A 21,296-nucleotide genomic window follows, 5' to 3' on the forward strand; every position below is an offset into this window, starting at 1 on the left:
CATTGGGCTCCTGTGTTGATGTATCATTGTAAAATCAATAAGACAAATCTATCAAGAGAAGTATTGGCCAACATCTACTTAAGACATACATAAAACAGGTCAGTCATACCTATAAGCATCCTATAAGTCTGAGGTGTTGTCACCTAGGAGCCCAGTTAATTAGGTGGAACTGTAATAGGAGTATGGTACTGAACATAGTAGGGTCAATGAACACGAGCACAATGTGTTAGAGCATTGACGGAGAAGAAAGAAAGAGGAGAAATGAAAAGGCGTAGGAATTCTCCAAGGTGGGAGGCAGAAGAAAGAGAAAATAGGGAGAAAGAGAGACGAGTGGAGGATAAAGAATAGATATAAGGTTTTTGGTCGTGGGTGAGGAGGTGGAGAGGGGGGGAAGGGTGGGCTGGGGAAGAGGGGTGGGGGAATTGTCTATGGGGTCATTTGCTGGAACCCAGTTGCTATGTCTGATGCGAGAGAGGGAGAGCAGTGTCAGCATCACGAAAGCCCAGCCAAGGAGCCCATATACTCCAGTATCTGTCATGTGAGCGATCACTCCAACTGTAGAGCTCCTCCATTCTACACAACTGGGAGACCTTAGAGATCCATTGTTGAACTGTAGGAGGTGTTTCATCTAACCAATGTAGTGGGACTAATGCCTTGGCTGCAGTTAGCAAGTGTGCAATCAGAGACCTCTTCGACAAGGTGCAATCCCTAGTCGATAAGCCCAAGAGAACCACCTCTGGTGAGAGAGGGACATGCCGTCCCATCACCTTATCTATGATGCGATTCACTTCACTCCAGTAAGACGTTATCCTGGGGCATGACCACCAAATGTGAGACAAAGAGCCCACGCCCCCATGGCATCTCCAGCATGCAGGGGAAGCACTCAGACCCCATTGATATAATAACTCGGGCGTCCTATACCATCTGGCTACTAGTTTATAATGACCTTCTTGTAGCTTAACGCACCTAGAGAAGCCATGGGAGCCTGTTAGAATGGATTTCCTCTCCTGGTCCGTGAACTTGCGCCCCAACTCCTCCTCCCAGGATCTCAAGTACAACGGGTCAGAAGTTTGCCTCTCATCTCTCAAACAGGCATTAAATGTGGAAAATTTTGGCTTGCAGTTCGGTGAGAATTGCATCAACTTATCTATCCAGGTTGGGTTTTCACCAATGACATACACCTTTAGAAATGCAACACACATCTCCCTGAGCATATGAAGATGTAGAAAGTTAGTTTTAAGGTGTGGGACTATTGTGGATAGTGTCTCAACTGTGGGTGGTTGATTTCGGGCACATAGGGTTTTGACAGGGACGTGTTGAAAATGGGACCACAAGTCGTCCGCCTCTTGCATGTCAGGGTGAACTGCATATGGAATCAGAGAACTTGGAAAGCATGGAGAAATCAGTGTTTTTCCGTGGTTTCCTTGTGTTGTGCCTTTATCATAAGCTCTTTTGATAGTGAGTGTACCTTTCAACAGGGGATTATTAACATGCGAGAGGGAGCGGCGCGTAGGCAGCCAGACATGACGGTCCACCCCAAAGCCTCGAGAAGTCATTTGTGAGCATTCAAGTTCTGAGCTACCCAGTAGGCTAGTTCTAGTAGTGATCTCAACCCATCTATGAATATGGTTAGCTGTATAAAGCATAGAAATGTCTGGCATACCTATGCCACCGCTCCTCTTAGATCTAGTAAGAAGGGAATGTGCTAAACGTGGGCGCTTCCCTGACCAAAGGAAAGCCCCAAAGAGCCGTTTCCATTGCAGGAGATACCATTTAGGTAGTTCTATGGGTACCATGCGCTGTAAGTAGAGTATGGACGGTACAATGTATGTCTGTAGGAGGTTGAGTCGCCCCACCCATGAAAGGAAGGGTAACTTGTAGGAGTCAATTTTATTCTTCATTTTAGTCAGTAAGGGTACATAGTTAAGGTCAAACAAGTTGCTCAGCGACGAGGGAAGGGCTATGCCCAGGTATGTGATGTGTTTAGATGGCCATCTATAAGACGAGGAAGATTGTAGACTCGAGGCTATACGAGGGGGTATCGTGAGGTTCAGTATCTCCGACTTACTATAATTTACTTTGAAATTGGATAGGGTTCCATACTCTTCAATAACGCATTGGACACGAGGCAGGGCTTCAGTAGGATTAGTGATCATTATGAGCAGATCGTCAGCGAATGCTGCCGTAAGATGAGGCCTATCCCCTATTTGCAATCCCCTAATCGCCCCATCCTGCCTCAAGGCCTGGAGAAGAGTCTACATCACGAGGACGTACAGTGACGGTGATAGGGGGCACCCTTGTCGCGTCCCATTACATATGGGGAAAGGTTCAGAAAGAGTGCCATTGACCCTAACCCGTGCGCTGGGTTCACTATATAGGGACATGATAGCTCGGATGAAGCGATCAGGGATGCGATATTTGGTTAACACCTTGTTCATGTAGTCCCACGCTACCCTATCAAACGCCTTCTCGGCATCTGTGCCGAGAAGGAGTAGAGGGATCTTTTTTTGTGTGGCATAGTGAATAGCGTGCATGACTCGTAATGCATTATGCTTCCCCTCCCTGCCCTTCACAAAACCAGTCTGGTCCACATGAATGAGGCCAGGGAGGAGAGGGCGAAGTCTCATGGACAACAGCTTAGCCCAGATCTTTAGGTCCATATTCAAAAGTGAAATGGGCCTATAACTCGAGCACAGTAGAGGGTCTTTACCTTCTTTTGGTAGAATAGTGATGTGTGCCTCTAGGGATTGGGGCGGCAAATGGGTGCCTCCAAGTAACGCGTTGCACCACTGAGTAAGCCGAGGCAGCAAGACTGTGCCCAACTTTTTATAGTATTGTAAGCTCAGGCCATCTGGTCCCGGGCTCTTCCCTATGGGGAAGGACTTTATTACTGCCTCAACCTCCTCAGCAGTGCAAGGCTCCAGCAATGTTTCCCCTTCCAGTGTGGTGAGGGTAGGTAAATTCAATCGGTACAAGAAAGTTTGGATTGCCTGCGTGCGTGGCAATGGCGTGGGGTTAGTTGGGTGTATGTTATAAAGAGAATAGTAGAAGTCCCGGAAAGCCGTTGCTATAGGGCCAGTGTCTACGTGTTGGGTACCATCCGGCTCCACAATCCTGTCAATGTGCGTTAAATAAAACATTTCTAAGCTTAAATGTGAGTGCAGGTGCAGTGACCAATAAAAAATAAAATAAAATTCTATATATATATATATATATATATTTATATATATATATATATATATATATATATATTTTTTTTTTAATGCCATTTTCAATAATAGTTTTTTTTTAATTTTTTTTTTTATAATTACCTAAATAACACCTTTTCCCAAAAAAACAAAGAAAAAAACCCCCCAAAAACAGTAAAACTGCAACACAATTTCTGTGATTTCCGGTATGACATTTTTTATGTAAACTGGACTCTCACCCCTTTGAAAATATCATAGTTACATAGTTAGTACGGTCGAAAAAAGACATATGTCCATCAAGTTCAACCAGGGAATTGAAGGGTAGGGGTGTGGCACGATATTGGGGAAGGGATGGGATTTTATATTTCTTCATAAGCATTAATGTTATTTTGTTCCAGGAATGTATCTAATCCTGTTTTAACCTCCTGAGCGGTATTCCCGAGCGTGACTCGGGGTTAATTTTCCCTGCCAGGATCGGTAACCCCGAGTCACGCTCGGGGTAGAATTGCAGAGTTCCCGGCCGGGCTGCACGATATATCGCAAAAGCAATGTGATATAGCGATGCGACCCCCCGGGAAAACATGCGATTATCTGCTCTGGTCGGCTCCCGTTGCGGGGGCCGGCCAGAGCAGGTAAAGAAAAATACTAAAAGTCAGTGTTTCCCTACCAGGGGGCCTCCAGCTGTTGCAAAACTACAACTCTCAGCATGCCCGAACAGCCAAAGGCTGTCCGGGCATGCTGGGAGTAGTAGTTTCACAACAGCTGGAGGCCCCCTGGTAGAAAAACACTGAGCTAAGTGTAAAAGGAAGAAGTAGTAAAATAAAAAAACCTTTTGCTCACCTAGTCCCGGTCCCTGCAGATGTCGTTCCCCTCCGTGCGGTCCGGGGTGTCCTCTCTTCACTATTCATCTTCTAGGACCTTTCACTTTTCAGCCAATCACAGGCCGCAGTGGTGTAAAGCCTGTGATTGGCTGAAGGGGAAAGGGCTTGTTCTGCAGCAGATACACTAGGTATGAAATCTGCCGGCAAACCTAGTGTATTTGCTGCAGGACAAGGTGAGAAGGGGGGATGAATGTGACAAAGGGGGGAATGTGACAGAGGGGGAATGTGACAGGGGGGGAATGTGACAAGGGGGGAATGTGACAAGGGGGGAATGTGACAGGGGGGGAATGTGACAGAGGGGGGAATGTGAGAGGGGGGGAATGTGACAAAGGGGGAAATGTGACAAGGGGGGAATGTGACAAGGGGGGAATGTGACAGGGGGGGAATGTGACAGGGGATGAATGTGACAAAGGGGGGAATGTGACAAGGGGGGAATGTGACAGGGGATGAATGTGACAAAGGGGGGAATGTGACAGGGGGGGAATATGACAAGGGGGGAATGTGACAAGGGGGGAATGTGACAAGGGGGGAATGTGACAAGGGGGGAATGTGACAGGGGGGGAATGTGACAGGGGGGGAATGTGACAAGGGGGGAATGTGACAAGGGGGGAATGTGACAAGGGGGGAATGTGACGGGGGGAATGTGACAGGGGGGGAATGTGACAAGGGGGGAATGTGACAAGGGGGATGTGACATGAAGGGGGAATGTGACAAGGGGGATGTGACATGAAGGGGGGATGTGACAAGGGGGGGTTGTGACAGGGGGAGGGGAATGTAACATGAAGGGGGAGAATGTGACAAGGGGGGAGTGTGACAGGGGGGAATGTGACAGGGGGGGAATGTGACAGGGGGGGAATGTGACAAGGGGGGAATGTGACAAGGGGGGAATGTGACAAGGGGGGAATGTGACAAGGGGGGAATGTGACAGGGGGGAAAGTAACAGGGGGGGAATGTGACAAGGGGGGAATGTGACAAGGGGGGAATGTGACAAGGGGGGAATGTGACAAGGGGGGAATGTGACAAGGGGGGAATGTGACAAGGGGTGAATGTGACAAGGGGGGAATGTGACAGGGGGGGAATGTGACAGGGGGGGAATGTGACAAGGGGGGAATGTGACAAGGGGGGGAATGTGACAGGGGGGGAATGTGACAAGGGGGGAATGTGACAAGGGGGGAATGTGGCAAGGGGGGGAATGTGACAAGGGGGGGATGTGACATGAAGGGGGGATGTGACAAGGGGGGGATGTGACAGGGGGAGGGGAATGTAACATGAAGGGGGAGAATGTGACAAGGGGGGGAATGTGACAAGGGGGGAAGAATGTGACAAGGAGGGGGGAGAATGTGACAAGGAGGGGGGAGAATGTGACGGGGGATGTGACAAGGGAGAGGGGAATGTGACGGGGGAGATGTGAAATGGGCGGAGGGAGATGTGAAATTCAGTTAAAAAAAATTGTACCGCTTTTGGTACACATTTCCAGACAGAATCATACCGCCAGGGAGGTTAAAGCTGTTAATTTTTCCTGCTGTGACCAGTTCCTGAGGTAGACTGTTCCATAAGTTCACAGTTCTTATGGTAAAGAAGGCGTGTCGCCCCTTGAGACTAAACCTTTTCTTCTCCAGACGGAGGGAGTGCCCCCTCGTCCTTTGGGGGGGGGGGGGGGGGTTAACCTGGAACAGTTTTTCTCCATATTTTTTGTATGGGCCATTAATATACTTATATACGTTTATCATATCCCCCCTTAAACGTCTCTTCTCAAGACTAAACAATTGTAACTCCTTTAATCGCTCCTCATAGCTAAGATGTTCCATGCCCCATATTAGTTTAGTCGCGCGTCTCTGCACCCTTTCCAGCTCCACAGTGTCCCTTTTATGTACAGGCGACCAAAACTGAACAGCATATTTCAGGTGAGGCCGTACCAATGCTTTATAAAGGGGGAGTATTATGTCCCTGTCCCTTGAGTCCATGCCTCTTTTGATACATGACAATATCCTGCTGGCTTTGGAAGCAGCAGCCTGACATTGCATGCTATTCTGTAGTCTGTGATCTACAAGTACACCCAGATCCTTCTCTACCAGTGACTCTGACAGTTTAATCCCCCCTAAGACATATGACGCATGCAGGTTATTAGTACCCAGATGCATAACTTTACATTTATCCACATTGAACCTCATTTGCCAAGTGGATGCCCAGACACTTAGTCTATCCAAGTCATCTTGTAACTTATGCACATCCTCTATAGACTGTACCGTGCTACAAAGCTTGGTGTCATCTGCAAAGATAGAAAAAGAGCTGTTAATACCATCCTCTATATCATTGATAAATAAATTAAACAACAGCGGTCCCAGTACAGAACCTTGGGGTACACCACTAATAACCGGGGACCAATCAGAGTACGAATCATTGACCACCACTCTCTGGGTACGATCCATGAGCCAGTGTTCAATCCAGTTACAAACTAAAATTTCCAAACCCAAAGACCTTAACTTACCTGTCAGACGTCTGTGAGGGACAGTATCAAACGCTTTAGCAAAATCCAGAAACACTATATCCACAGCCATTCCTCTGTCAAGGCTTCTACTCACCTCTTCATAAAAGCAAATTAGATTGGTTTGACAACTTCTATCCTTAGGAAACCCATGCTGGCTATCACTTATAATACAATTATCCCCTATGTATTCCTGTATGTAATCCCGTATAAATCCTTCAAACAATTTACCCACAATGCACGTTAGACTTACCGGTCTATAGTTTCCTGGAGAAGACCTAGTGCCCATCATGATAAGCAGAAAATATACGTGGACACACCCACTTTTACAGAACTGACGCGAACGGTGTAAACCGCGGCACAAAGCTCTTTGAAATGTGTTCAATACTTTTTGCGCCAAAATTTTGGCGCAAAATTGATTTTTTTGAGCCGCAAAATTCTTTGAGAATCTACCCTCTGTGTACTTTATAGATATTTATGATTTTACTATTGTGCAGAGTTTTGTTCGGCGCACACTGCTGCTCCAGCACTTCTAGCTATGTGAGCAGTGCCGTGGAGGTAGAGAAGGCGTGCACTGTAGAGCCAGGGGGGGAGGGGTTATATATTTACGCAAAATTTATCAAACGACGTGCACAACTTTTGTAAATTGTGTAAAGGGGCAGATCTGTGTCTACAACAGACCCTAATGAGAAATCTCCCCCAATGATTCTATAAACTGGCGGTCGATAATGAGTATATAGTTTATATACATTTTTTGTGTAGAGGTTTTTTTTTGTTTAATATAATTTTTAATAGGAAAGAAATAAAAGACATTTTTGAAAAGGTTTCCAATCTCAGTTTTCGTTACTCAATAAAAAAGATTTACACCATTTTCTGAACAATATAATTTCAGTAGTATGTACCGTATATAAAGTATACAAAAAATAAGGTTGCAGCAGCAGCAGCTCTCTTTATCAAAAAATTCGAGGCTCTTAGCGCACTTTTTGATCAAAACGTGTCCCCATCCACCACACGGAGGTGGCCTCTTGTCGGATGAGACCCTAACATGCCTAATCCACTCACCTCTGCTGGGCATATGGCCTCTGACATGCAGGATCCTTTTATATTATGCATGTTTTGTGTATATCTATGTATCTATCTATCTATATATATATATATATGCATTGTACTATATGCACTATATCTCTGCACTTTTTATATCTTTTGTATATGTATGTATTGTATTGCATGCTCTATATATTCCTGCACTCTTCAGGCACTGCTCCTATCCATTTGGATTTAGTATACATCATTCCTGCACACTAATCAAGATTCATTTACCGTATTTTTCGCCGTATAAGACGCACTTTTTATTCTGCAAAACTGGGGGGGGGGGGGGGGAAAGTTGGTGCGTCTTACACGGCGAATACACACACCTATCGCGGCGGTACCGGTGGCCATCAACGGCCGGGACCCGCGGCTAATACAGGACATCACCGATCGCGTGATGATGACGGCGACGGAGAGCGTGGATCCCAGGGAAGAAGACGTCCGGAGCGTCGGGGATACCACGGGGACGCGGCGACAGCGAAGGAGCGACATCCAGGGCAGCGGTGACGGGTCCGGAGCGGCAGGGACACGTGAGTATTACCTCCTATCCAGTGGTCTTCAACCTGCGGACCTCCAGTTGTAGCAAAACTACAATTCCCAGCATGCCCGGACAGCCAACAGCTGTCCGGGCATGCTGGGAGTTGTTGTTTTGCAACATCTGAAGGTCCGCAGGTTGAAGATAACTGTTTGGTTCAGAATTTTTTTTTTCTAGATTTTGCGCCTTTAAAATTGGGTGTGTCTTATATACCGATGCGTCCTATAGGGCGAAAAATACGGTATACACTTCTACAAATATATTTTTTTACAAAAATATTTTTCTCATTTTTGTTTATGTTGCATGCGCTATTTACGGTATTTGTTTTACCATTATGCATGTTATCACATCCTTGTCATTTTTTTATGCTTTCATATGCCCCTGGATTATTATAATAATCATTATTGCTATTATCTCAAATGTATATGCATTATTTATAGCCATGTTATTGCCTTCACAGTCAGTTCTCCCACTATATATTTTCATTCTTTGTATTATTTAGCCCTGGGTCTGATGTTCAACTTATTTTGTATATCCCTCCATTAGCAGCGATCTGTCTTTCCCCCTAGAATTTTTTTGTGCACGCATGCGCAGTATGAGTGACTGTGGCCATGTTTTCGTTGCCGAACCCACTCTATAATGTGAATGCGCGTTGCGTGCTCCATCACACGAGTGCCGCGGTGTCCAACGTCACTTCCGACCCAGCGGCTTACTATTTGGACAGGTGTGTTATTCCTTTTCTATTGGGTCACTATTATATAAATTCCGAACCTGTAGCCATTATTTGCAGCCAAATGTTTTAACACATATTGATATATATTTATTTTATTTAGTCTATTATGTACATTTTTAGAATCATGTTCTTTTATTAATAAAAAAAAATATACATTTTCATACATCGATTTGTACTTTATTTGGTGTCGGGGTTACGCTTTTGGCGTTTGTAGGTATATATGCAGAAGGAATAAGTTGCAATATATAGGGGAAAAAAAGAAACATGGTGGTTGGGGTGCTGGTGACTACTCCCAATGAAGCAGAGCTGTAGTGTTCTGATCAATTCGGGAGCTGTGTATTCTTCCCCCACCATCACTTTCCTCCTCCTCCTATTCTCAAAAATGAGGAATCCTCCTGCCAGACTACCCAAATCTGTAGATAACGTTGGACTTTTTGTCAGAATTTTATTAATATTTATATTTGTATATTATATTATATTTGTTTTGTCTATGTTATAAAGTGATGTTCGTTCCCACCCAAATACCCAGTCCTCCGTATAAAGTCACCGCCCCCCCCCCCAAAAAAAAAACACCCTATACCCCGAGTTTTCTATACCTTTATTTAATAATAAAAAGCTTATTTCACCCTATAAAACAAATGGATGTAAATGTCCATGTTTACACCTGTCCTCAGAGCAGTGACATTCCGTATGACATCACACATGTGACTTCACAAATGGTGATAGCTGGAAAAAGAGGTGCAGAGCCCCAGAGGCCTTACTCTGAGGACTGCAATCTAGCGAGCACTAGTGTTTCTATATTGTTTCCTTGCGCTTTTTATTTTATTTTATCATGATTCGAGGGGACCACATCAGCAGGGATGAGGTCAATTTGGCCTGTAGCATGTGCTGGACAGTTACCATCCTCCTGGGTTCCCTCTTCACCACCGGCCCGAGTTTCTGGTTTGAAATCACCAGCAACCAACCGAGCCGGAATATCACCTCCAGCCACCTGCAAGGGCAGAACGATACCATCAGAGATCTGCCCAGCTTGAATACTACCAGCAGCGACATGAAGTGTCCCATCTGGACGAGGACCAGGATCAGAAAGATCACCCCTGTCCTGGTGAGTAATCAAACCTCTGCCAGCAGCGACATGAAGTGTCCCATCTGGATCAGGACCAGGATCAGAAAGATCACCCCTGTCCTGGGGAGTAATGACACCACTGCCAGCAACGACGCGATCAACTGGGATTCCATTACCAACAACCTGCAGAGCGGGGCGGCCATCATCAAAAACTATCTTGGCTGGATCAGCACTTATGGTGACATGATCATCTGCCTGCTATGCTATATTCCCATCGATAACAACCTGCTGGACCGGTTCATAGATGCTGTTGACGACCTGATCTCGTTTGCTACTATCATCAGTGACCTGCTGTCCTGGATAGACACCACCACTGATTTGATCTTCTGGATCCCCACCATCACCAGCAGCTCCCTGCTTGCCTGGATGAACCCAGTCAATGAGTTTGTGACCTGGATTACCACCAACAGCACTATAGAGCTTCTTTACGTGATCTGTAACCCCACCGCCATCAGCTGGATCGGCTTCTTCAGTGACAGGCTCACCTGGATCGCCATCACACTCCAGCTTCTGACGTGGGTTATGCCAAGGGGGATAGTGACCAGCATCACCGGACCGATGGAATATATTAACTCGGTCAGACAGTTCCTGGGACGGGTCACCGTTGCCATCCTAATTGTCAATATCCCCGAGATTAAAGGTGTCATTACCATCATCGCCAGTATACTATGGGTATTCACCACCAACCTGTATGTATGAACACTGGAAAAGATGAATAAACATTTTTATTAGACAAATATTCCAATAGTTGTAATTATTGTTATAATAGACAAAGTAGGGAATTTATTATAAATCAGTGTTTTATATGTCAGTGAGAAACAAAAATATCTCGGAGTAAGGTGCCCCAAATGTATGAAGAGCCGCAGTTGAATATGATTTCACATAACTACAACTCCCAGCATGCCCAGACAGCCAATAGCACTGCTCAGCCTCTGATTGGTGGAGCACTTTGTCGTACGGTAATAACTCAACTAACCCCTTCCCACAGAATGCCTTATATAAACGGACGATTGGGCAGGTCCTTCGCGCATTCCGCCGTTTATAAAAGGCATTCAGTTAACCCGGCGATGCGCGGCATCGCATGGGTTAGCTGGCAGAAGTCCCGCTGTTACCAGCAGGAGACAACTTCTGCAAGCCTCCCCCAGGACCATCTGTGGATGGTCCTAGTCAGCAATCCCTGTGATTGGTCCCTGTGGACCAATCACAGTGTGTCAGCTGACTGGGGGGGGGGGTGTCTCAGCTGACTGGGGGGGGGGTTTAAAGTTCATTTCCCTCAGTCTGCCCGTTCCTAGAAGTCGGGCAGAGCGGGGGATGATGAGTGCTGTGGGGGGGGGGGGGGGGGGGGGGTGATGGGGTGGCCCACGGCACATACCTGGGACCGGCGGCAGGCACAAGTGGAGGAGGCAGCTGTGGCATCAGATGCAGCAGTGAAGATCGCTGTAATGTGATCTTCACTGTTGCTTCTAGGAGTTTTAAAACTACAACTCACAGCATGCCAAGCCTTTGGCTGTCTGGGCATGCTGGGAGTTGTAGTTTTGCAACATCTGGAGGGCCACAGTTTGGAGACCACTGTGCACTGGTCTCCAATCTGTGCTCTTCCAGATGTTACAGAACTACTGTTCTGCTCTCAAAACACTGACTATGTGTGGTTCTAAACGGACAGCTAAACACTTGTTAGAGACTCCAGTAAACAGAAGCCCATGCTTGTATTGTCCACCAGAGGACTCCAACTTTATTTTAGTCTGTGAAACTGCAATACAATACAATAACAACATATCAGTACACATGGAATCATTAGCCTAGCATAAATGACAAATAACTAAGCAAAAAGGCACTTACAGGTGATGATGTCCCAAACCTCATGGGAGAGATAGATACATGCTGCCTGCCCAGTGGAAGAATGACCTCAAGATGGTGGAAGAGCTTCCTGGAACAAAGGTCACTTCCTGTCTGTATAAACTATCTGTGTAAGTAAAGCTGATATTAACTTCTGCCACTAGATGGCAGTGGTACACTACACAACCTATCATTATAATGCAGTTAACCTAAAAAGGCAGCACACTCCCTGCCTGATATAATACATTATATCACTACCTATACATATCTGATGTACAGGGAAAAACATATTAATAAGATATTGTATTCCTGACCAGAACTAGTAACAAACTATAACATAAGTCCACAATATCAGTGTCTCTTGGCTGTGGCACTTCAAGCCGGTAATCCACATGAAGAAATAGTTCTGTCCATAAACCCATCTTCAGATAGGAGAAGCCGCACTAGGCCAAACTATCTCCTACCCCATTTGTAATCCACAGAATGGAATTCAGCTCGTGGCAAGTGTCACATTTGAAAACTCTCAGTGACAAGCTCTTAGTTATGTATTGAGCCAATAACAGAATAGAAATACTCAAAGGAGAACAATGACATCAGAAACTGGTCTGGCGTACACTTTAACAGTCCCTTGTTTCGTGACTTTTACTTCAACCTTTCTGACATTACCATCTTTACTTGGCAACGTATTTGTGACAATTCCCATAGGCCAGTTATTTCTGCTTTCTTGAATATCTTTAAATAACACAACATTTCCCACCTTGACATTGGGACCAGTCTCTGCCCATTTCTTGCGACTTTGTAAGGTAAATAGGTAATCTCTCCTCCATCTCTTCCAAAATGTATCAGCCAGACATTGGACTTGTTTCCATTGCTTTGCATGAAGTTCTGTTGTACTAAAGTCTCCACAGGGGGCTGATAAAGAGTCTACCTTTTGGGTCAAGAGCATAGCAGGGGTAAGAACTGTTGGGTTATCTGGATCTGTAGATATTGGTACCAAAGGTCTTGAATTAATGATGGCCATAACTTCTGCCATGAAAGTACTCAAAGTCTCATGAGTCAGGTGAGTGGGTTTGGATTGGAGCAACATTGCATCTAAAATTCGTCTAGCCACACCAATTAATCTCTCCCAAGCACCTCCCATGTGAGATGAGTGTGGAGTGTTAAAGAGCCATGTACATCCTTTGTCTTGGAGATAATCTAGAAGTTCTGCATCATTTGAACATATATGCAGCTCCTTGCATGCTCCTACAAAGTTCGTACCTCTATCTGAGCGAATCAACTTAGCCGGACCACGCACAGAAAAGAGTCTTCTCAGAGCATTGATGAAACTGGATGCTGACATGGACTCAATCAATTCTATATGCACTGCTCTTATAGAAAGACATGTGAAAAGAACAGCCCAGCGTTTGCTGTCAGCGCTGCCTCCTCTAGTTCGGCGTGTTACAACTTCCCAGGGACCAAACACATCAACACCCACACTAGTGAATGGAGGTTCAGGATTGACTCTATCTTTTGGTAATTCTGCCATCTTTTGGCTTTCAAATCTCCCTCTGAGCTTACGGCATACGACACATTTGTGAATGATTGCAGACACTAGACGTTTTCCACCAAGAATCCAGAATCCTGCAGCTCTGATTGCACCTTCAGTAATGTGTCGTCCTTGGTGTACTGTCTGACTGTGATAATATCTTATGATCAAGGTAGCAATGTAGTGATCGTGAGGAATGATGACAGGCTGTTTCTCTTCATCTGACAGCGTGGCATAAGATAAACGGCCACCTACTCTCAATAATCCATATTGATCTATAAAGGGACTTAGTTTTGTAAGACGGCTATGTTTAGGAAGCATCTTTTGCTGTTCAATACAGTCATATTCTTGTCTGAAACATGTGCGCTGTACAGAAGAAATTATAACTCTCTTGGCTAGTGAAAGTTCTTCTAAACTAACCCTTTCATGGAAAACTCTCCAACTTCCAGGTTGATCATCATTAGGTTTCTTTTGGAAGCTTTTGGTAACATGGATTAACTTCGCTATAACCCTGTTCAGTCTCTTCCAGTCCGAAAATCTTACAAAACGATGTGGCTGCAGTCTAGCGTCAAGGGCTTTAGTACTGAAGCTTACTACTTCTGACCTAATTTCAGGATCAGCTTCGGGCTCCACTAAAGGGTAAACATTGGTGTCAGGACTATCTACAGCCGTCTGATACAGAAAAGTTGGCCCTGAAAACCATATAGAGTTCTGAAGGCAAGCTATCTGTGTAGGCCTGGTAGCATAATCTGCAGGATTTTGTTCTGAGGGCACATAGAACCATTGCTCTGGACGTGTTGTTTGTCTGATCCTGTTCACCCGATTAGAAACATATAAAAAGAATCTCTTTGTAGTGTTGCAGATATAGCCTAGGACTGTTTTACTGTCTGTAAAGAATTTCACAGCATCTAGGTCTAGGTCTATCTCGTCTCTCACTAGCTCATACAGTTCAACCGCTAGTACAGCTGCACATAACTCTAGACGTGGGATTGTGTGTGCTGGCCTAGGACTTAGCTTGGATTTTCCCATAACAAATCCAACATGGCAGACATTTCCTACATCGCTTACCTTCAAGTAAGCAACGGCACCTATTGCTATAACAGATGCATCTGAAAAGATGTACAGTTCTTTTTTGCAGGCCTGTGACAATGAAAGAGGTACATAACACCTGGATATTTGTAAACATTGTAAGGCTTGTAAAGACTCTGTCCATTGGACCCACTCATGGAGTCTTTCTTGTGGAAGTAAGGCATCCCACTCACTTTCTCCACTTGATAGTTCACGAACTAAGGCCTTACCTTTTATGGTGACTGGTGCCACAAACCCGAGAGGGTCGTAGAGACTGTTAACAGTGGATAGGATCCCTCTTCTTGTGAATGGCTTTTCTGCTGAAGAAACCTGAAACACAAAACAGTCTTTATCTAGATCCCAGCTTAGGCCTAGACTTTTCTGCAATGGAAGGATGTCTGTTCCCAGGCAAAGGTCTTTGAGGTCTTTAGCTCTGTCTTCTGCGGTGAAAGCTTCCATGACTTGTTTGCTGTTAGAGGCAATCTTATGTAGTCGCAGATTAGACTCTGCCAGCATTTGTTTTGCTTTGTTGAGAATGTTAACTGCTCCTTCAGGTGTGTTCGCTGAAGCAAGTCCGTCATCTACATAGAAATGTCTCATCACAAAGTGCTTGGCATCTTGACCATAACGTTCTGCACCTTTCTGGGCAGCTTTCCGCATACAATATATGGCAACAGCGGGGGAAGGGCTATTACCAAAAACATGTACTCTCATTCTGTACTCTGTTACCTCTTTATCTATGTCGTTATCCTTGTACCACAGGAAACGCAGGTAGTCTCGATGGTCCTCTCTGACTAGAAAACAATAAAACATCTGTTGCACATCAGCTGTGAAGGCAATAGGCTCCTTCCTGAAGCGTAAGAGGACACCCAGAAGTGTGTTATTTAGGTCTGGGCCACTCAGCAGTACATCATTTAGTGAAATGCCTTCCTGTTGAGCACTGGAATCGAACACAACTCTTATTTGATCTGGCTTGTGTGGATGGTAAACGCCAAACATTGGCAGATACCAGTGTTCTTTACCTTTATCCAGTGATGGTGCTAATTCAGCATGATTATTGTCCAGCATCCTTTTGATAAATTCTGTAAAGTCTTTTTTCACTTCAGGCTTTCTTTGCAAAGTTTTGCGTAGTGTGTTTAAGCGCTTCATGGCTTGCTCTCTGTTACTAGGTAAATAACACCTTGGTTTGCGAAAAGGTAAAGGGGCTACCCAATTGTTGTTCTTATCTTGGAAAGTCTCTTTATCCATGATGTGGAGAAAGGTTTGATCATCTATGGACATTGCTTGTTTGTCATCATCTTTTGTCTTCTGGAACACTGAGTTCCCTAAATTGTCGGTCTTCAGACCACTACTAATATTCCTATCATAACTGGAAGGAGAGCCACAGTATGGTTTTAGGGTTTCTTTAACAACAAAGCTGTTTTGGCATGGACTGAGAAGGGACGTGCGTCCATTTGTTAACACAGATGTCTTAGAAGTGTTGACACTGTCAGGCCGATGAGCTGCTCCCAAACAAACTTCTCCTACTATAACCCACCCCAAGTCAAGTCTTTGCGCATAGGGGGCATTAAATGGTCCATTAATTTGTTGGCGTACCTTATGCACCTGTAGAATGTCTCTTCCAAGAAGTAGAAGAATAGAGACGTCTGTCTGGACAGCTGGAATAAGGTGAGATATTGCATTAAGATGAGGATGATGAAGGGCCACTTCTGGTGTAGGGATCTCTGATTTATCATCTGGTATCATATCACACTCTATCAAAGTGGGAAGTGAGAGATGGATCCTCTTGTCAAGAGACTCAATAGTAAAGCCAGTAGCTCTTCTCCCTGAAGTTTCTATCACTCCTGCACATGTCTTTAGGGTGTATGGAACTGCCCTTGATGTAATGTTGAAGGCATCAAAAAAGTCTGACCTTGCCAGCGACCTGTTACTTTGTTCATCCAGAACCACATACATCTTTACTGCCTTTTCTCTTTTCCCTGTGGGGTACACTGTTGCTAGGCAGATCTTGGAACATGAGCGTGGATTTGTACTGTCACCACAGATTTCAGTGCATTTGGACATTACTGGGATAGCTGATTTATCTTTTTGCTCCCTGCCCTCATCTTTTGGGGTTTCAGTGACCTCTAATGGTTGATGCAAAGTATTGGGGTGCAGAGCTGAGATGTGTCTGTCACTGCCACATTCTGAGCAATTTGCTTGTATTTTGCAGTCTTTAGCTATATGTTTGGTGGATTCACAACACTTGAAGCATATGCCGTTTTGTCTAAGAAAGGCTAACCTTTCCTTGATAGGTTTACTTTTGAACCCTTTGCACTTGTTTAGAGGATGGGGCTTTTTATGAAGTGGGCAAAGTCTGTCAGGGCCTTCAAAGGTGTTTACCTTGTAGCTGCTTGAATCTCCTGGGTCCTCAGAGGGAACTGTTGTCTTGTGGGTGATCACTGAAGTCCTATTGTAGGATCTAGGTGGCTTTTCTGCCTTAGGCAGTTGGCTGCTGGTGATGAAGGAAAAACTGGGATCGCACCTCATCTTAGCTTGCTGCTGTACAAACCTAGAAAACACAAAGAAAGGGGGGAAGGGGACACCATGTTCTTCTTTGTATTTAGCTCCAACACTCACCCATTTCTCTTGCAGGTGGTGAGGTAGTTTCTCTACTATAGGCTTAGTACCGTTGGCAGTATCTAAATGTGCAAGTCCCCTTAAATAACCTTCTTCTTTGGCACACTGGACTTCCCAAAGAATATCACCCAGCTCTTGCAGTTTTAAATTGTCTTTGCTGTTTAGCTTAGGGAAAGACTCCAGTCTTTTCATCAGAGCACCTTCAATTGCCTCTGGTGATCCATATCTTTCTTCTAGCCTTTGCCAGGCCATATCGAGTCCTACTGAAGGGTTAAATAGGTGTATCCTGCGCATCCTTCTTGCATGCTCTGCAGACTCAGACCCAAGCCACTTTACCATCAGGTCTAGCGTCTCAGCTGCTGTTAAGTCCAAGTCTTTGACTGCATTCAGAAAAGAAGCCTTCCATGCCCAGTAATTTTCTGGGCAGTCATCAAACTTGAGGAAGCCTGTATTAACCATTTCTTTACGGATAAGATATTTAGTGACGTCTTGCATGCTCTGGTGTTTGGGTTGCTGCGGTGAGGATTCTTCTTTTATCACTCTGGTACTGCCAGCCTCATGGGTTTGTTTTCGTGCGCTCAGGAGTTCTGATGGTTTTGGTTTAAATTCAGCTGACTTTGGATTGAGAAACGGTATTGTTGAGCTGCCACTTGAAATATCTTGGACATACGCCCTAGTGCGTTCTGCAGAGGAAAGCGGTTTCTCGGGCACATCTGGGCCTTCGTGGATAGATTCCATTCCAGACCGCTCAATATCCGCATAAGCTGCTGCTTCTGCTGCTGCAGCAGCGGCTGCACACTGACGTTGAAGAATATGCAACTTTGCTTCCTGTTCAGTTTTTTCTTTTATAATGGCAGCCTCTTTCTCTGATCTTTCCTTCATAATGGCAGCCTCTTTCTCTGATCTTTCCTTCATAATGGCAGCCTCTTTCTCTGATCTTTCCTTCATAATGGCAGCCTCTTTCTCTGATCTTTCCTTCATAATGGCAGCCTCTTTCTCTGATCTTTCCTTCATAATGGCAGCCTCTTTCTCAGCAAATTCTAGCTGAACGCGAGCAGCCTCTGCTTTGGCGCGAGCCCTGGCAAAAAGGGCACTTGCTGATGAAATCTGACTGGACCTTGCTGATCTAGATGAGCGTGAGCGTACATCATCCTGCTGGACACTTGGCGCGCTCTCCCTGCCTTGATGTGTCCCGGGTAGCTGATCTTCAGCATTATACTGACTTCCTGATCTTAGACTCATTCTGTCTGTGCAGCAACTACTATCTCCAGGCTTGTTGTGCTATCACCTTTTCACTGTTCCGCTCTCAAAACACTGACTATGTGTGGTTCTAAACGGACAGCTAAACACTTGTTAGAGACTCCAGTAAACAGAAGCCCATGCTTGTATTGTCCACCAGAGGACTCCAACTTTATTTTAGTCTGTGAAACTGCAATACAATACAATAACAACATATCAGTACACATGGAATCATTAGCCTAGCATAAATGACAAATAACTAAGCAAAAAGGCACTTACAGGTGATGATGTCCCAAACCTCATGGGAGAGATAGATACATGCTGCCTGCCCAGTGGAAGAATGACCTCAAGATGGTGGAAGAGCTTCCTGGAACAAAGGTCACTTCCTGTCTGTATAAACTATCTGTGTAAGTAAAGCTGATATTAACTTCTGCCACTAGATGGCAGTGGTACACTACACAACCTATCATTATAATGCAGTTAACCTAAAAAGGCAGCACAACTACAACTTTCAGCATGCCTAGACTGTCTGGGCATGCTTGGAGTTGTAGTTTTGCAACAACTGGAGGCACACTAGTTGGGAAGCATTGTCTGTTTCCTAACTCAGTGTTTCCCAACCTGTTTGCCTCCAGCTGTTGCAAAACTATAACTCCCAGCATGCACTGACAGACCATGCATGCTGGGAGTTGTAGTTTAGCAACAGCTGGAGACACATGGGTTGCGAAACACTGAGTTAAGTAACAAACTGTGTTTTGCAACCAGTGTGCCTCCAGCTGTTGCATAACTACAACCCCCAGCATGATCGGACAGCCAAAGGGCATGCTGGGAGTTGTAGTTTTGCCCGTCCCCCATGTGAATGTACATTCACATGGGCAGGTGTTTACAGCAAGTTTCCTTGCTGTAAACCCCTGCCCTTGTTACATAAACCCCTGCCCTTATTATGTACCTTGAGGGGTGTAGTTTCCAAAATAGTATGCCATGTGGGGGCTTTTCAGCTGTTCTGGCACCATAGGGGCTTCCTAAATGTGACATGCCCCCCAAAAATCCTTTCAGAAAAACTCACTCTGCAAAAACCCATTGTCGCTCCTTCCCTTCTGAGCCCTCTACTGCGCCCTCCGAACACTTGACATACACATATGTGGTATTTCCTTACTCGAGAGAAATTGGGTTACACATTTGGGGGGATTTATCTCCTTTTACCCCTTGTTAAAATTCAAACACTGGGTCTACAAGAACAGGTTAGTGTAAAAAATTGAGATTTTGAATTTTCTCCTTCACTTTGCTGCTATTCCTGTGAAACACCTAAAGGGTAAACAAACATTCTGAATGTCATTTTGAATACTTTGAGGGGTGCAGTTTTTATAATGGGGTCATTTGTGGGGTATTTCTAATATGAAGACCCTTCATATCCACTTCAAAACTGACATGGTCTGTGAAAAATTCCGATTTAGAAAATTTTGTGAAAAACTGGAAAATTGATGCTGAACTCTGAAGCCCTCTCATGTCTTCCAAAGTAAAAACATGTCAACTTTATGATGAAAACATATTATATTGTATATAATATAATAATATAAAGATATCTCCCGTATGATGCAAACATAAAGTAGACATATTGTATATGTGAATCAATATATAATTTATTTGAGATGCCTATTTTCCTTACAAGCAGAGAGCTTCAAAGTTAGAAAAATGCAAACTTTTCTAATTTTTCATAAAATTTTTGAATTTTTCACAAAGAAATGATGCAAGAATCGACAAAAATTTACAACTAGGATAAAGTTGAATTTGTCACGAAAAAACAATCTCTGAATCAAATTCATAAGTACAAGCATCCCAGAGTTATTAATGCTTAACCTCTTAAGGACTCAGGGCGTAGCCCGGTGTGAAAAACAGGGTCACACCGTGTCGGTCCCGGCTGCTAATCATAGCCGGGACCCTGGGCTAACAGCGCGCAGCATCGATCGTTGTGCCACGCGCTGTTAACCCTTCAGACGCGGCGATCAAAATTGAAGCCGCGTCTGAAAACGAAAGTAAACGCTTCCCGGCAGCACACTAGGGCTGATCGGGACATCGCGATAAAATTGCTATGTTCCGATCAGCTGGGACGCAGGCGGAGGTCTCCTTACCTCTCTCCGCGGCGTCCGATCGTCGATTGATTGCTCCAAGCCTGAGCTACAGGCTTGAGCAATCGAGCCCCTATCTGACTGATCCGTGCAAAGCTATGGCTTTGCAGGGATCTGCATAGGAGATCAGTGTGTGCAGTGTTATAGGTCCCTATGGGAGCTATAACACTGTAAAAAAAAAAAGTGAAAAAAGAAGTTAACAAAGGTCATTTAAAAGGGGTACTCCGGTGAAAACCTTTTTTCTTTTAAATCAACTGGTGGCAGAAAGTTAAACATATTTGTAAATTACTTCTATTAAAAAAATCTTAATCCTTCCAGTACTTATTAGCTGCTGAATGCTACAAAGGAAATTCCTTTTTTTTGGAACACTGATGACATCATGAAGACAGTGCTCTCTGCTGACATTTGTGTCCGTTTTAGCAACCATGCTGCCTTGCAGTGCTGGAGACTTGGATTCAAATCCCACTAAGGACAACAATAAATAAAGTGTTATTATTATTATAATAACGTCAGCAGAGAGAACTGTGCTCGTGATGTCATCAGGAAGTATAGGAAGGATTAAAAAAAATTTAAAAGTAGTAATTTACAAATATGTTTAACTTTCTGCCACCAGTTGATTTAAAAGAAAAAAGGTTTTCACCAGAGAACCCCTTTAACTCCTTCCCTAATAAAAGTTTGACCCCTTTTCCCATAAAAAAAAAACGAAATAAACATATGTGGTATCGCTGCGTGCGAAAATGTCCGAACTATAAAAATATATTGTTAATTAAATCGCTCGGTCAATGGCTTACACGCAAAAAATATTCCAAAGTCCAAAATAGTGTATTTTTGGTCACTTCTTATATC

General features: G+C 44.5%; 1 protein-coding gene across 1 annotated transcript; it reads right to left on the reverse strand.

The window, feature by feature from the left end:
- Positions 1-11,663: 11,663 nt before the first annotated feature.
- LOC130284727 (uncharacterized) lies at positions 11,664-18,821 on the reverse strand. The gene is made up of 3 exons (XM_056535403.1): positions 18,607-18,821; positions 11,877-18,517; positions 11,664-11,787 (listed from the first exon to the last, which is right to left on the reverse strand). The coding sequence occupies exon 2, from the start codon at positions 18,328-18,330 to the stop codon at positions 12,448-12,450; it is 5,883 nt and encodes a 1,960-aa protein (XP_056391378.1). The 5' UTR covers positions 18,331-18,517; positions 18,607-18,821; the 3' UTR covers positions 11,664-11,787; positions 11,877-12,447.
- Between the last annotated feature and the right edge of the window lie 2,475 nt (positions 18,822-21,296).

The sequence above is a fragment of the Hyla sarda genome, chromosome 8, assembly GCF_029499605.1.
Source record: "Hyla sarda isolate aHylSar1 chromosome 8, aHylSar1.hap1, whole genome shotgun sequence".
Classification (NCBI taxonomy): Eukaryota; Metazoa; Chordata; class Amphibia; order Anura; family Hylidae; genus Hyla; species Hyla sarda.

Excerpts from the sequence above, each read along its gene's own strand:
- LOC130284727 (XM_056535403.1), bottom strand. The coding sequence starts at position 18,330 with ATGAGTCTAAGATCAGGAAGTCAGTATAATGCTGAAGATCAGCTACCC.